The sequence below is a fragment of the Cyprinus carpio genome, chromosome B6, assembly GCF_018340385.1.
Source record: "Cyprinus carpio isolate SPL01 chromosome B6, ASM1834038v1, whole genome shotgun sequence".
Classification (NCBI taxonomy): domain Eukaryota; kingdom Metazoa; phylum Chordata; class Actinopteri; order Cypriniformes; family Cyprinidae; genus Cyprinus; species Cyprinus carpio.
In genome coordinates, this window is record NC_056602.1 from 19,077,299 (window position 1) to 19,095,619 (window position 18,321).

General features: G+C 35.2%; 1 protein-coding gene across 1 annotated transcript in view; it reads right to left on the minus strand.

The window, feature by feature from the left end:
* Positions 1 to 3,816: 3,816 nt before the first annotated feature.
* Positions 3,817 to 18,321, minus strand: part of LOC109111056 (carboxyl-terminal PDZ ligand of neuronal nitric oxide synthase protein-like) — a 68,635-nt gene continuing 54,130 nt past the window's right edge. The window contains exons 9-10 of the mRNA XM_042726079.1: positions 8,360 to 8,651; positions 3,817 to 5,057 (exon numbers count right to left, since the gene is read on the minus strand). Coding sequence (XP_042582013.1) covers positions 4,496 to 5,057; positions 8,360 to 8,651 — 854 coding nt within the window. The 3' untranslated portion in view covers positions 3,817 to 4,495. The remainder of the gene's footprint in view (positions 5,058 to 8,359; positions 8,652 to 18,321) is intronic.

Below are 18,321 nucleotides of genomic sequence, written 5' to 3' on the forward strand. Positions count from 1 at the left end.
TATTTAAAAGAGAACTGTGAAACAAGTGACCAAAGATTCCAGACACAAATCTTTAACAATAGTATTCAATTATATAAGTTTAACTCATAAACATTGTACTCTTTTAGGGTAAAATGTTTTGGGATACATAGGTTAAATATGACTGAAAAAGAGACAAAAAAAAAAAAAAAAAAACAGATCACACAAATACTTCAAACCTTGCAGAGAGACATACAAGGACAACAAATGATTCTGACAATGCATTCTTCATGTGCTGCAGGAAATCCAGCACTAAATTAAAGTATCCCTCCCTTCTCCAAGAAGTCTTGTTGCAGCAGACCCGTCCAGTCTGAAAAATGTCTCATTTGACCTTAACTCTTAATATCAACAATCCTTTGTAGTGAGATTTCATCCAAAATGACTTTATATAACCATTCAAAAGTTTGGGGTTGGTAAGACCAAGGCTACATTTATTTGATTTTAAACAGTGAAATCAGTAATATTGTGAAATATACAATTTAAAAAACTGTTTTTTTGTTTTAATATATTTTTAAAATGTAATTTACTAATATACTGTATATAAATATAACCTATATATATACATACATACATACATACATATACACACACACTACAAAAATATCATTATACACATACTATAAAATCTCTAAAAATATCTATTAGCAGACAACGTAGTCCAAATAAATCAAATGCAACAGAATGCCATTTGCCTTAATCACAATTTATTTCATAATGTACTGAATCACAAGTACATTTCCGTGTAAAACACCAGTAACAATTGCAATGAACAGATTGAATTGCACAGGAATAGGTGAGAAATGTTTTGAGCAAAGTGGGCTGATGTAACAATGATCATGAGTTCAATTCCACACCAACCCCATATATTATACTGACTGACAAATAATTCAACTCCAAAACTAATTCCAGTACTCCATTGTCATCCATTATTCTACCCGTATGACAAAATCTTTTCTTCGGATTAAAAGCTATCCTCATGCTTAAAGAAGTCAGTCTAAACATAATGTCTGGTTGGCAGTGATAAATAGTACACAAAGTTATATTTTAGGAAAGGAAAATATAAAACAGGATATGACTACAATTAACACTTGAGACGGGATAGAGGAAGAAGATCCCATCCACTGCCCCAAATTCACTATCAGAATTGACTTCTAACTGCTTGCTTCTTGTTAACAGTCATTTTTTTGAGTTCAGCAAAGGCTGAATTGAAGATAAAACTGTGTAGAGCACCAGAATGCAGTCTAAACTTAATTTTCAATATTTCATATTTTGAGGCTTTTGGATTAATAGATTAAATGATTTTGAAAAGTGTTTGAAAATATAAAGGTGCATTGCTTGTAAGCTGAAGTAGTAGACTAATTAGATCCCAAAAATCATTAAAAAGGTAGTTAAAAACTGGTAACTTTGCAGCTAATAAAAAGTAGTAAAATGATTAGAGCAGCTAATGCTATGAAGTGTCCATGTGCATGAATCTAGAACATATTTCTCGAGTTGAACATGGTTGGCAGGGTGGATTGAAATTTACAGACAGTTTGGTCTGGATTTGGGGTGATGGTAACCTCACGGTTAGGAATCAGTTCTGGTAAACCAAAACTTGCAGGTTCAATCTCATGTAGAACTCACAGCAGTCATCAAGACCTGCTTTACTATTGTTATGTCATAAAGCAGGCTGTTTTATTCCAGTGGTGCAGACCCTGTAAATCCTGCTCTATAAACTGCCTTGAATGAAAAATAAGATCCATAAAATCTATTAACTGAAAATAAAGGCACCCAGACCCAAACTTCATCATGAATAGACATTTAGCATAATGGGAAATCACTTTAATATACCCAACTTCTCAAAATACATTTCAGTGCAGTCATAAAACCTTCATATACATGCAGTTTTCCTTCAACATTCTTTTTTCTTCCTTCAAACAAACTGTGACAATGATGGGACCAATATGATTGAAATTAATATACATGAATAAAAGAAATAACATTCCAGTCACGTTAAAGGAATCGTTCACCAAAAAATGAAAATTTGCTGAAAATGTACTCACCCTCAGGCCATCTAAGATGAAGAGGAGTATGTTTCTTTATTGAAACAGATTAAAAGAAATTCAGCATTATATCACTTGCTCTGCAGTGAATGGGTGCCGCCTGAATAAGAGTCCAAACAGCTGATAAAAACATCACAATAATCCACACAACTTCAGTCCATCAATGAACACTTTGTGAAGTGAAAAGCTGTAACTTCAAACAGTTTCTTTTGGCTAAAATACTCTAATAAAGGATCCCATCTAATAGAGTCCTCTATATATTATTGCTTGCTCCAGCAAAAAAGTCACCTGGTCTGAATCAGTTGAGAAATATGCACAAATCAAGCACTGTTTAAAAGCAAAAACAGTCCAAACCACTTCTAAACAAATATTTTCTTGTTTTTAATCAGCTCTTTGGACTGTTCTGATGAAACTCCTTTACATCTTGAATGGGCTGAGGATGAGTGGAATTTTATCCAATTTTAATTTTTAGGTCAACTCTTCTTTAAGTTCCCACCAAGCATCTTATCAACTCTAAACAGTGTCTAAAAAAGCTAAACAATAAGATAAATATTTTTTCTTTCATTCATTCAGCTGTAGTCTCACCAGCCCATATACACAGGCATTTCATAAAACACTTCATATCTGATGGTCTAGTAACAGTATCAGTGGTCTATATTAATTCATCAACTGCAAACATATCTGCATGAATTTGCTTTACTCTCGGTTCTAATTGTAGTGTTCACACTATTATAAATTATTATGCATGATTGCACAATTGGTATCACAAAGGTAGTGTAACCAAAACGTGGTACCGAAGCTCACAGATATTAATTAATGCTATATTGCCAATACATACATGACAACTCAAAACTTTTAAGTCATCTTTCATTAATGCATATCAGCTATTTCATCCCAGCTTTGACTTGACCATCAACATCTTAGTACAACTATACAACTATTACAAGAGCGTAAATAGCTGCATTGTTAGCATCGGAATAGCCCAAAATCTGTCCACTGTGTGGGAAAAAGAACAGGCCTGAGAGAATGTCATGGGAGTCAGGCTGTCTACACAAACAAGAGGACGAGAATCGAGATTAGTGTTGAGTTATTACATTCCAGGGAATTTCAGAACCCTTCTGCATACCTTCATGCTGACTGATCCTCATTACTGACATTCCTCGAGCCATCATCACCTTGACTATTATCACTATGACATTGCTTACAAAAAGGTAGGATCCTAGACTTTCTCCATGAGACTGAGAGAGTTGATCTAGAGGTCACATAGTGTCAAAAACAACATGGAAGCAGCACATACTGCTGCCGTTAGGTGCATAACGCTTTATATTCTGACCCAAAGCCACGTGCGCTCGCTCATACTGCCACTGAATATGACACTGAGCACAAGCTCAGAGATGTGGTCAGCTTGCCATGGATGAAGAATTGATATGAAACAAACAAAAAAACACATGTATAAGACATGCAATGCTGCCCACTTATGAAACTGCAAAGACAGCTTTGGAGGTAAAACAGTAACACTGCAAAAATTCTGTTCTTGATGAGTATTTTTGTCTAATTTTCCAGTAAAATAGTTTAAGAATCCTTCAAACAAAATACATGTACATATACAATTTATAACTACATGAAGACTTGTTTTCAATAATATAAATTTGGGGTCTGTAAGATTTTCTTAAATGTTTGATTAAAGAAGCCTCTTATGCTCACCAATGCAGCATTTAATTGATCAAATACAGTAAAAACTGTAATACTGTGAAATATCATTACAATTTAAAAAAAACTCTTTTCTATTTTTTTATATTTTAAAATGTCATTTATTCCTAGGATGGCAAAGCTGATTTTTCAGTTGTCAGTGTCACATGATCCTTCAGAAATCATTCTAATAAGTTGATTGTGAATACATTTGTTTCAGGATTTGTTGATTTGAAGTCCATGAGAACCGCATTTATATGAATCCGAAATCTTTTGTATCATTATCAGTCTTTTATATAGTTAAAATGAGCGAAACAATCTTCCAATACAGTAAGAAACACAAAATTCATTAATATTTATGATATAATGAGAACAAGTCTTAATATCTTATGCAGTAGTGTTGCTTCAAGTAAATTTATCTGGAAGTTCTATTGGAATATTTGACTGGAAAAAAGCCAAGAAATACTAATTCAAAACTTTTTTTGCAGTGTAGTATATACTTTGGTTTCTGTTAATTGATTCATCATGGTTTTTTGAATACAGGTCCACAAATACTTTAAAATACAATCTTTTAAATTGATTATGGTGCTACGATTAAAAATAAAACAATAGTGATTTTTATCATTTCAATAATTATATCTACGAAATAACTAAGTACAATCAGTGGTGCTTAAAGGCAAAATATGAAATATAGAATGAAAGCAGTTTAAATGAGAGAATCAATGATCTTAAGGGTCTCAAGCCTGTTATTCAAATGACAGCAGGTCAGGGTGGGATTCTTCATTCTCCAAGCTGAGGGTCCGGTAATCCGCTGTGCCATTCCCCAACAATTCCCCCTCTGTGACGCTGATGCGGCAGCCTCCTTTCCCTGGACACGGGGTGGAAGCCATTCTAGTTTCTGAGCTGGCCAGTTTCTTTGGGTCCAGATTGTCTTTGTGAATGAGATCTGGAACAGAGAGCAGCAGCTGTGACTGATCGACACCCTCAGAATCTTTCTCTTCTGTCACCACAGCTGTGGGCTCGTTTTTTAGTTCTAAACCAGGCGTCTTCTCCATCTGGCTGTCGACACGGTCGCCGGGTTCTGAAGGTTTCTCAAGGCTGGACTCTTCAGGCCTTGGTTCAGGCTGAAGCTCAGCTTTATCTTTGGAGATCTTGTCAGGTGAGGAGATGAAGGAGGATTCTGGGGAGGCTACCACGGGGTCAGAGGATATCATCATGTCCTGGGTGGTCTTCAGGGCCCGTGGGAGACGCTTTTTGCCGGTGGGAGGTGGGGGATCTAGCCGAGGGAAGGAATCCAGGGAGATGTGACTGTGTGAGAGAAAAAAAAAGCAAAGACAAAATGTGATCATGCAAGATAGGATGAGCACAAAAGATCAGAGCAAATACATGGCTTGAATTTCTTTATTCTCCCACACAGTCTTCCAAAATGATACTTAAAAAAAAAAAAAAAAAAAAGGAAAGAGTACCATCAACTCATTCTGATATTCCAGATATTTCCCTCTGTAATACAAGATCACACTTCATTTGAATAAATCTTATTAAAGGTAAATTTTAAAGCACCGATTGAGCCTAGAGGGAAAGGGGGAAAGTAAACAGTAGAACGGGCTTTATGTTGAATTCAGAGGATCATTTTTGGGCAGGAAAAAAAAGATAAACAGCTGGACAACTCATTAGCTTTGCCATATTTCCAATGGAGGAAAGTTGACTGAATTTGATTGAACTTTGGATTGTGAAAGTGCACTTAGAATTATTTTGCAATGTTATTCTCCATGTAAAAATGTTTTATGACCCTTTTAAAGAAAAAGTATTTAAAAATATGCCAAGAAACAAAAATGTAATATAAATACTTTAATAAATGCATCAATTAATTTGACATTTTATCCCACACTTAATAACTTAATAAATGTGGGAGTACTTTCTTTTTTAAATTCTCCTACACAGAAAGGAATATTTTTATTCAGCAAAAATGCATTTTAATTGAGCAATTAGGTGACAGTAAAGACTTTCACATGAAGTAGCATTTTTTAAACTGACAATAATAATAAAATATTTCTTGACCAAATCAGTAAGTTAGACTGATTTCTAAAAGATCTCATGACACTGAAGACTGACGTAATTGCTGCTGAAAACTCACCATTTGCCAACAAACGAATAAATTACATTCAAAAATATATTTCTGTCATGACAACTCTCGGAGGGATTGGTATGGTAATGTACATGACAATGTTAATGTATTTGGTCTTGGCGAAATAGATCTGCTACGGCAGAGCAAGTACCGAGACATGCTATTGCCAATACATCCACAACATAATGCTGTGAGCATGTATTGCTGCTGAAAATATAACATGCATGAAATAAACCCCATATAGCATACATGAATCACCTCATAGCAGATCTATACAGGTGGAGCTGGGGAAGGTGGAGGGTTTCTGAAGCAAGCTGCAACTGCTACGGTAAGCCCTAGTCATATATTTGAATGCTGGGCAGCAAGCTCATTGTCTACCGATACAGGAGAGAACCAATCAGCTGTGCCATGTGATAATGATGTCATTAGGTCAGATTGAGTTCGACCTATCAGACTGCGCCATCTAGAGTTTCATGCCAGAACTCTGTATTAAAAGCTATTTTAAATGTTTCAAATCTTTTACAATATTACTGTTTTTACTGTTTTTTCGATCAAAAAAATACAGCCTCAATGAGAATAAGAGCCTTCTTTTAAAACCCCAACATTTTGAACAGAAATGTAAAATATATATGTTAATATATTAAAACATGTTGAAAAAGGTCAGTGGACAAGAATAGTAAATGCAATGGAGTCATTGCCGTCTCAAGTCACATGAGATGCTCACAGTCCTTTAGTGACACATTCCTGTAGTGAACTTTCCATAAATACCCCATGATGACAACACAATTCCCTCAATAATGCCACATATCTGGGCAATAATAGCCTTACTGGAAATGATAAGAAGTTGGTTTCTTGTAAATGCATTATTTATCATTTTATGACTGTGGAATTTGCACTTGGTCTGCTGAAGATAAGAATGTTGATGAAAGCCAAAAAGTCTTATAATATAAAAAAATCTCTCCTCATCAGGCCCCTGAATTTTAGGTGTTTTTCCACAAACTGTGAAGACTGGGTAACAAGGTCACTACTTAATGTTTGTCTTTGTAGCACTAACTCCAAGTAATAAGTCTTTCAATGATTGTCTTAGCAAGCTTTAGAATTATAAACATACAGTAAAGGCATTATTCCTATAAAATTTATGAGGTGGTATAATAAAAAAGTTAGAAGGAATGCATATACTAGATGTTACACAACTGGTAAGAATCCAGCCAATTAAGCCTAACCCCTCGAGTCAAAGTTTGCCTGATGCAACACATGCACATGGACTCTCACAAACAGACACATGTACATTCTCTTGAAGGCTGCTGATAATGATGGCAGATACCCCCCCTCCCCCTCCTCCTCCTCCTCAAGGAGATATCAGTCAAATCTCTGCTGTAACGCATGGAGTTCACATATAATAGAGCACATTTGTCCTGTTTTCACATTCACTGCTGAAAGAGATATGAACCGCCATAGAGAAATATGAACGGCCATCTGCCATGATGAATGACGGTCTATAAGGCCTGAATGAATTAATCATCAAGTACCATGATGTATACTGGAATAATTAAGATTTTAAATTTTAAAAAGAAAGTCTCTAATGCTCAGCAAGTCAGCATTTGTTTGATCAAAAATACAATAAAAACAGTAATACTGTAAAACATTATTAAAATTTTCTACATTATTCTACAAAAGATTATAACTGAAAAATAACATTACAATAGAAAAACTGTTTTCTATGTAAATATTAAATGTTAAAATCTATTTTTTTTTCTGTGATGGCAAAGCTGAATTTTCAGCAGCAATTAGTCTTCAGCATCACACAATCCTTCAGAAATCATCTAATATGCTGATTTGGCGCTCAAGAAACATTTATTATTATTATCATCAATGTTGAAAACAGTTGTGCTGCTTAATAGTTTTATGGAAACAGTGATACTTTTATGGTATTCTTTGATGAATAATTCGAAATCTTGTAACATAACATAACAAAAATGTCTTTACTGTCACTTTTGATCAATTTATGCAAAGTATTCATTTCTTTAACCAAAAAAAAAAAAAAAACCCAAACTTCTTGAAGTATCATGTACAAAGCCATTACAGAAATAAATAAAATATAAATATTACATATATTTAAATAGAGAACAATTCTTTTAAAATATAATAATATATAATAATTTGGATGAAATACATTCATTCAGCATTAGTGAAAGTGTACTGGAACCGGATCAAAAATCAGCCCACGTTTAGAGAAATATTGTGTTGACTTCCTTGTTTATTTGACATTTATTAGACAGGACAGTGAAGAGGGGGTATCGGACTGGGACATGGCGCAGTCCAGCCCTGAATCTGTCTCTGTAGAGGCACTACAGGCCTTAAATGTCAACAGCAAGTACCACAGCTGACAACTTCCTAGCAATTTTATTCTAAGCGTGAAGTCAACTGAATATAATGACCGTATTGAGGTCACTGGTGTCTGCAGCTGTGAGGGTGAAATATTTACCTGTTTCTTGCTGTACTGTGGCCCAACTCAGCCAGGCTGGACCACACTGGCTCCACGTTCTTATTCACCTCTGTGACTCCGATGTCTCCGAGGCTGCTGGGATCTTTTCGGCGGAGCAGGTCGTTTACCTTGGCTCCCATGGCTTTGCCCAAGTTCAGGGCGTTTTTTAGGTGCTGGCTGCCTCCTGTCTTTGATCCTGCAGATGTGTCTGTGGAGGTGCTGCTGCCGGCCTGACGAAAGCTCAGCTTCGGCTGCTCCGCAGCATTGCAGTTCTCAAACATGCTTTGGTCCACTAAGGAACAAAATAACAAAAAGGTTTTCAGACAAAGGGGGCACTGGGGAACTTTTAATGAAAACATTCATACCACATTAACATTTAAAGGTGAGCTGAGACTACAGAAGCTTTTGTACAGACTTAAATGCATGACCGTTTAAAACTGAAAACTGTAGGGAAGCATTCTCATGTTTTGGCTGATAACTGATGACTATTTTATAGAAATACATTGGTAACACTTTACAATAAGGTTCCCTTAGTTAACAAACTAACAATGAAAAATACTTCTAAAGCATTTATTAATCTTAGTTAATGTTGATTCCAACATTTACTTATTCATTATTAAATTAAAAAGTTGTATCTATTAATAGACCTGAGCTAACATGGACTAACAATGAACAAGTGTATTTTTTATTAATAATTTTTTATGTATTGCTCATTGTTGGTTAATGCATTAGAGATAGTAAACAAATGGAACCTCACTGTAAAGTGTAACCAATAAATTCATAATAATAAATCATTCTACATGCTACAAGTGGGTTTAAGCATCACAATCTTCTAAAATACATGGAAACTGGATACTCATTTTGATGAAAAATAAAAATTAAATAAAAAAAAAAAAAATAAATCACAAAAATTTAAAAAACAAACACATAAAAATATAAAAAATAAACAAAAAAAACAAAAAAAACAAAACAACAACAAAAAACCCCACACAATGACACCAACATTGGCAGAAAATGGCCATCAAAATAAAAAAACCAAAATAAAATGAAATGAAATAAAAAACAGCATTTGTCAGGTCACAAGAAGTCATGTTGCTTACCTCAGAACCATTATTTCATGGTTGGCATTTGAATGACAAAGAGAGCATAATTTATTGTTTGCAACTAACAAAACAGTATATTAATGCTCATACATGCAATTAGAATAGTATTTATAGGCCAATGGACATCACAATGTTTAAAAAAAAAAACACCAAGCTTTTACCTTTTAAAAGGTGACTGAAGAGAGGGAGACTGACAATGACAAAGATGGAAATATTTGCAATTTGCCAACAAAGGCAGCCCTGACACTGTGTTCTATTTCAACTTCAGCTTCAATTTAGGCCATTCAAATCTGTTTACAATAAAAGCTGTATATTAGTCTGGCTCTTACCAAATGTGATTTTAAGAAACTCTTGAAGGCATTTGATGTGGCATAGTTATTTACAGCTTGTTAAACTCAAATAGTTTCAACACGTGCTCATGGAAGAGTAAGAATTCTCATTAGCTTGTGAAAGTCTCTCAGCGACAACAAACACGGGCCACATACGAGACTAGAGAGGCTTTTCCACACAAATATTTGACAAAGAGAAGTTATTTTGATGCTGACAATGTCTTGGCTCTGCAGGCAAGGCAAACAGATGAATGAGGGAAATTTGTGTGCCAAAAACAGCATGTTGTTGTCATGGTAATCAGGGGAAGAAAATGACAACAAAAAACCCACAACTTACCATTTGCGACGGGTCTGCTTTTCTTTTCCAGACATGCCACTGTGTAACAAGACCAGCTAAAATCATTCACAGGATTGATCTTCAAAATGTGAGTCATCACACTGAATTAATTCCACTATGAAGCTTAAACTAGCACAACATGCTGCTATAATGAGTACTGGAGAGAAATAAGCAGGAGAAAAGAACGTACTCATCAGTGGTCTCATGTGATTGTATCATTGCACATATTGATCTGCATTGACATCTGAATGAAATAATTGATGCCCATACTACTAAGCACTTCACTGACTGACATGATATTTCATCTGCTAATGATACTATACCCAGACTAGTTCAACTATGACGGGCAACCCACGGCCCACCCACATTTCCTTCACTGACCGCCTGATTCATATCACACACAAAACTTACAAATAAAACAAAACACTCAATTAGATTGTCTGACTGCAAAGCAACTTAAAATCATTTTAAATATAGCTGCAAGCAGCAATGATATGAATATTGTATGGATGTACAAAACTACCGAATTTTGCTATAAGTTTGATCGCAACATAATCAATGCTGTTAATAGATTACACGTCATTAACATTTAAGATGTTAATGAAAATTTGACAGTAACAGCATGATTTTTACTGTTTTTTCTGCCATGTGGACATCACCTCGCTACTCCTAAATATAATGTAGAAACTTTAATTTATTTCTGATCGGCCTCCATTAACCTTGTCTAATAGGCACTCAAAATTCATTGGCCAATGGCGGCCCTTTTTTTGTTTTTTTGATACACAGATGTCGTTGACACTTGTTGCACTTTGGGCAAAGACACTGCATACCAATTTTTAAGCTAATTGGATTTACTGGTGTATAGTTATAGCCGTTTTTTTCGTTATAGCGCCTCCAAGTGGCCAAACTCCACATTTAAAATTTTTTTTTTTTTTTTTTTTTACTGTGACCTCAGACTGAGCTCTTTTACTATACATCTCTTTCCATTAAAGAGCTATAGGCATTTTAGTAAAAGTGGTTCCGCCTCTTACGAACATTTTGGCATCCCGTCGCGATGGTGAATCGAAAGTTCCACTTTTTTTGATATTCACTCTCCAGAGAATCTTTTTGCACTAGTTTGGTTCTGATTTGGCAAAAAACCTAGGATTAGCTTGCAAAAGCAGGTTTTTAAAAAGTTAAAAATATCCCAAAATTTCATGATTGAATACGAGGCATGGGTTTTTTTTTCCAGTCATGAGCCAAGGATTCAGACGAATTTGTGCCTGTGACTAACAGTTTAGGAGTTATGAGTAATTTTGTACTTTTGATTGCTGTAGTGCCCCTGTCATGCTGATTAGGGTGAGACTTGGTGACATTGTATACGATGCGAGTCCTACTATCCCTCCAAGTTTCAAGTCTCTACGACTTACGGTTTGGTCTGCCCGGTCAGTTTTAGCTGGAGAATGCTGATCCTTGGGCATTCTAACAATTAAAATAGAGTTTCAGCTACATGCTCTTGAATTCCTAAAAAGTATGTGTACAGCCTAGTATTCTAGTATAATCTATTTCAAATTGATCTGTCCAAAAAAATGCAACTAAAAACAAAGCATGGTTGGTTGGGTTATATGTTATTCAGCCTCATCCTGTTTAAGTGGGTAGTTTTCGGTCAGAATACATGGAAACTGGACCAGACTTTATGCTGAAAATCTCAAGTATGGTTTTGTGAGACTAGATTTTGAGTGAGGAAGAGAGAAAGAAGGATGTATAGCAAATCATCAGCTTCCAATTTTGAGCGTGACGCAGTAATCATTGGTTTTGATCCTTCTCCACAGGGCTGGACTTAATCGTGTAGCTCTAGGCTGTAGTTTAAAATACCTCACTGAGACTCTGCCACAGTAGCAAATGTTAAGAGGGCATCTGACACGCTGCTATTCTGGGCTGGTTTATGAGCTCCTGATGTGTCCCAGCAGGAAACCTCTGGACCAAACGCTGTCCAGCACACACATGCACGGGCCACATGGTTCAGGGTTGCCGCTCTTTTTGACCATGATTTCATGACATTTCCAGCTGTTTGAGTTTAGTGCATGAAGACATATAAAAAAAAAAAAAAAAACTTTTTACAGCATGCATTTGATTAAATATTTTAGTGTTTAATATCTAAAATCTTAGAAAATATAATTAATCTAGAAATTATAACAGTATGCACTTACATTTTTTTACTGATTAATTGTGTTATATAATATAATATTATATAAAAATATATACAATTATAAAAATTATAATTTCAGAAATTATAATATAAATATAAACCCTATATAAAGACCTATTTAAAAAGACCTAATCCTATTTGACGTTAGTGACATGTTTTATAGGAAATACAATATGTAAATATAAATTATATATTTTAGATATATCAAAAATAAAAAAAAAATATATTATAATTTCTAAAATTCTAGAAACAATTATTCTAGACATTATACTTATAATAAAATACCTATTTTTACAAAGTCTTAGAAAAGACATATCCTATTTCATATTTTGATGATATTTTTAATAGGAAATATAATAAACAAATAAAACTATACCTTTTTAATACAATATAATATATAAGAAGTATATTTGATTATAATAGTACTTTATATATTTCTAAATATTTAGTTTTATATTTTTAAGTCTTAGAAAAGACATCCTATTTGATGTATAAATAAATGTTAATATATATGAAGACATATTTCTATATTTTTAAACCATATAAAATCTGGTCACTTTTTGGTATGATTATTTTTGTATGTAATGATGCACTACATCATATAATACAGAATAAAAAATGAACTGATGAAGAAAAGCCAAAAGCCTACTACCTCTACTTGGACAAACTGGAGATTAACAATGAATAAATAAAGCAATTAAACCCATTATCACCAAGTTAGATGACCTAGATGTTCAGGTCAGCAGAAGATGGGTCAAACATCAATATTTCATTTGAACACCCTTTCTAGCATGAATCTTTAAATACAAGGGCAGGGGGAAGGGAAAAAGAGTTCTGGAGCCCTGGATAACACATGATGAGAGGGTCAAGGTGGACTAACTCGAAATGCACTTGCACCAACTGACTCCCTGTTATCAACTCAATCATTAACACAAATGAGGTGGAGCACCATAGTGGCACAGCGGCCCAGAATGAAAGCATCAATTTTAGGACTCCTAAATGAAAAGGGCAGAGAATTTCAAGTAAACTTCACTGTTAAGACTATCCATTAGCTTTATCTCCATTGAACAGCACTGCTGGCTGACTAGTCTCCTTGGTACTGTAGATATACTGAGGCACATATGAGGGTAGAAAGGAAATAAATGAATAAAAATCCCCAAAAGAGCAACAAAAACACCACCACCCAAAACTGAAGATGGCATGGAAACTTTTCAGGTCAATAGCTATTTGTATGTTAAGCAGCGTGTTGTAACCTACAGCAGCACTTTAAGAAAATGCATTGGCAAAAAATGGATTTTGAAAGACCATAAATCTAAAAAAAAATGTCAGAACAGTCTTACAATTAAGGTGAGACCAAACAGCAGCACTGAACACATCAAAAATAGATGTAGAGATGTTATTATGTCAGTGTTCTGCTACTGGAGAGAAAAAAAAAGAGTGAACATAACAGGAGACAATGCCCCCATTTTCATTCAACTTCAAATCTCAGATCAATAATTAATCAAAGGTTCCGACACATCAATGTCAAGCAGTAACATGCATGCAATGCAACTATCTGCAAGTCTAGCACTGATGAAACAAAGGGATTTGGAGCAAGTAGACGGTGATGCCAGATAATGACAGCTTTTATACTTGATCGACGGTCATATGTCTTTGAAGAATTCATTAGAACCTGATTGGACTAACGGCGCGTGATGGCACATTCTGTGAAATATAGCTAATTAATTTATTTTTAAGGGCAGTCTTTAATTTCATGGTGTGTCACCCTTGTGGGGCATAAAGGAGTTAAAATCAACTGAATTACATTGGAGTTCACTTTTAAACATGAAAGATTTTTTTTCCAGCCAAGTGCAGCCACCATGCCCTAGATCTCCTTGGGTATCCTTGTAGATAGTAATGTCTAATTTTGTAATCCTGACAGGAAATAGAATAAGTATGGTGGCCCAGTAGTGCACAACACAACAAAATCGCCATAACACAACGCACAGGACTAATTTTGTTGTGCTGTGCTAATTTTGTTGCGTTGTGCTAATCTTGTTGTGTTATGGCTTGTTTTCGTTGTGTTGTGCTAATTTCATTGTGTTGCAGCTTGTTTCCATTGACTTGTGCTAATTTTGTTATGTTGTGGATTGTCTCCGTTGTGTTGTGTTAATTTCGTTGTGTTGCGGCTTGTTTCTGTTGTGTTGCAGATTGTTTCTGTTGTGTTGTGCTAATTTCGTTGAGTTGCGGATTGTTTCTGTTGTGTTGTGCTTATTTCATTGTGTTGCAGCTTATTTATGTTGTGTTGCGCTAATTTCATTTTGTTGCAGCTTGATTGTGTTGTGCTCATCTTGTTGTGTTGCAGCTTGTTTGTTGTATTGTGCTAATGTTGTTTTGCAGCTTGTTTCCATGTGTTGCGGCTTGTTTCCATTGTGTTGTGCTAATTTTGCTGTGCTGCAGCTTGTTTCTGTTGTGTTGCGCTAATTTCATTGTGTTGTGGCTTGTTTCCATTGCATTGTGGTTTATTTCTGTTGTGTTGTGCTAATTTCATGGGTTGTGGCTTGTTTCCGTTGTGTTTTGCACTACAGGGCCACTGTAAATAAAGGTTTATGGTCTCTACAATAGTTGGAGCTGAACACTTCAAACGAAAGTACCTTGGCAACTTCAGGAGGAAGAATGTTCTCAAAAGCCTCCAGAGCAAGCAGGTGGGCCCGGGCATGAGCCTCTAATTCAGAGGCACCCGAGTTTCCAAAAGCTTCTCTCAGAAGCAGCAGTTGTACTAAAATGAGATGTGATATTATTATGCAATTTCAATTACGCCGCAGGGAGAAGAATCAATCTGACAGCCGCTCGTTTCCCTGAGCGAGTAAAGATGAGACAGGGATGCTCCAGAACATCCTTTAAATTACACAGCGATTCAGATGGTGTTCTCTGCTGGTTTTGTGAGCGATACACGTTTTAGTGGTCATTTCTATTTCTTGAAGCAGCTGTGCGTGCATATGGCGTCTGAAGTATTTCCATTCGCATGCCAACGATTGCGTCACAGAACTTGAAATCACAGAACGACAAGTAGGAAAGTCAATCAAATGTATTCATGATGGATATATATGTAACTTAACTAGTGTGCACTTGCTGCTAAAGAAATGCCAGATTGTGTAGGCACTTTTAAAAGCAAGTTCAAATAACTCCTTGATCTGGTAATTCAACTTGATCCATGTTACCGAACATTCACTGAGAAGGACTCTCACACTGAATGAACACAGTCACGCAGTGTCACCGCAAAGCTCTTAAAAATGACACAACTCATTTAAAATGGCTTTAAAATGAGTCATAAAATTTGAAAACCTGCAGTAACCTACAGGAAGGGCAATTCATGGTTTATTATTCGTGACACCAAAGGCTGTTTTCTGTGGAATAATTATTGAATTATTTCTTTCTAACAGTCGCCAGGATTCAAGGACAAGATCAATGATGACAATTTTTTTTTTTAATAATTAGCTGTGCTTCCCCAGGCATCGGTATCATATAAAAAAATTCACTGCCAAAGTGTTTTGACTGGTTTTCATGCCATTGCTATGCAGTTGCTAGGGCGGTTCTAAGCAAATTACTTAAAAAAAAAAAAGAAAAAAAAAAAAAAAAAAAAAAAAAAAAAAAAAAAAAAATAAATAAATAAAATAATACTGGTTTTGTGTTCAGACAATGACACGTTTCCCTGTGGAGGATTTAGACGACAGCTCACAGCTGGGTCTTGGCCTCCAGACCTGCTGCAAGCCAAAATGACTGATCATGAACCCTCATTAAAGACACAGCGAATAATCTGTGGGAAGATTGTTACAAGCCTGTAGGAGATTTAAAGATGGTAAATTCTTCAATTTTGTTTACTTGGAGGAAAGAAAAATGATATAAGTGCATAAATGGAGGAAAATACAGATGTTTAAGACTAAACCAACAACAGAAATTGCTTTCGATGTCCTTTATGTGTGGGAAGAATTGCTCACCACTCTATTATTACCAGTCTAATTGTGTGCACTTGTCTGCCTCTAAATGACACACAGACAGAAACAGAGAGAGCGAGAGGGAAAAACTGGAAAATATAAAGAGGTTAAAGAGTCAGCAGTTTATCAGAGAGATACAGGTAAGACACCGAAATAGCACTTTTTAGAAGCATAGAAAAACAAAACGCAAGAAAGCAAAATGTGTACAAAAGTTAATATGTGAAGCAGTCAGACACGACAAGCTCTTCTGAGTATGAAAATAATGAATAAGGGATGTGGGCTGTGAAAACTCTGACACTCTAATTGGGGTTCCTGTTGGTAAAGATCTGACCGGTTTAGATGCCTCGTTACCCTTAGGGTATAATTAGCTTAGCGTCCTCGGTCCACAGTCATTCAATTAAGAGTCTGTTCTGTCGTGCATGCTAAAACAGATGTAGCTGCGTAATTGTCTTTCTTCTGAGCACTTCTGATGAAAGGTGATTTAAGTGGCTGAGCATATCAGTGCAGACATGAATAATACCGCCCAGGAACAAACCTGCAACTGTACAACTGATGTCATAGATACAATATCACAGGCTAATGTATAAAATTTCTTCTACATTTCACTTGTATCTTTTGCCGTTAAAAACAATTACTTGTTTGTGAATAACCAGCAATTGCTTGTAGACTCTAATAGAGCGTTAACACATACAGCGGTTTCTGATGTCAAAGCCAATGGTGGCAGAAGAAAGTGGGAGTGTTCAGGGATGCAACAAAGTTTAACTTTATGCAAATGAGTATTTATGTGAGGTGGCAACTACCAATAGGAGGGAAGATGCTGGTGAACACATGATCTACCTACTGTGATTTAATTTTTTTCTATCAGTCCCTGTCCACATACAAGGATATCAAATATTATAACTTTACAATGATGTTCAATTTGTTAAAAACAATTCATATATAAACCATTTAAATACCAAACTATTTAAATATATATATATTATACATACACATATATAATTTTTATATAACATTTCAATGTTAAACTATTTAAATGCAACACATTAACAATGGTAATAAAACATTACTATATTTATAAATATATATTATTATTTATATGCAATATACATCATTTATATGTGCCATTATATATAAACAAAATATCGAATGGTATACAAGAAATATACTTTGTGTATATACCACTATACTATCTACCTATCTATCTATCTGATTTTTTTTTACTAAATAATTCATGACACATTCGTGTTGAAATGTTAAATGTGTATATTAAAAATACTGAAATTAAATGATTAATTATTCCGTTAATTCATGACACCTAATCAATAAGTTAAAGTTATAAATTAAAGTTAAAGTTAAAGTTATATATATATATATATATATATATATATATATATATATAAATATGTGACCTTGTGTGTGTGTGTGTGTGTGTGGGAATGTGGGTATGTGTATGTATGTATATATGGAGTGTTTGAAAGCAGGGATGGCCATTATGACCAACAATATAACCACTTGGTGACCTCCATCGCTGTGTGTGAACGTTCCATTAGAGATACAAGATTCTGGCATCTGATGTGTGTCCCTAAACTTTAAAATGGAGACAAGAGTGTTTGCTTTTCAATATAAGACATTAAATGTGACAAACTAAACGGCCACCAAACGGTTAATGTCACCTTGGTCTCCCAGATTTATCAGCAGTAAAAACAGCGGTAGACGGTTTGACAATATTGACATTGATTGACTTGAACCTTCTAAGCAAAGCATCAAGCAGTGTTTTTCTAAGTGCGCAAAATCACATTAAACAGCAATTTCGTCCTCTAATAAGCAATAAGAGCCACCATTTTTGATCACAACAATCAGAAGAAGCATGGCGCTCTCGTCCTGCTGTCCCCAGCTTTCATCACTCTCATCTGTGTTTGACTCGTACTCGGATGCGATTCCCGACTCACGGAATTTTAGCAGCTCGAGGCTACCCAGAAGCTCATCCCGTGATGAGGGCGAGACGCCTTGGGATGGTGTGTCGGGACTCTC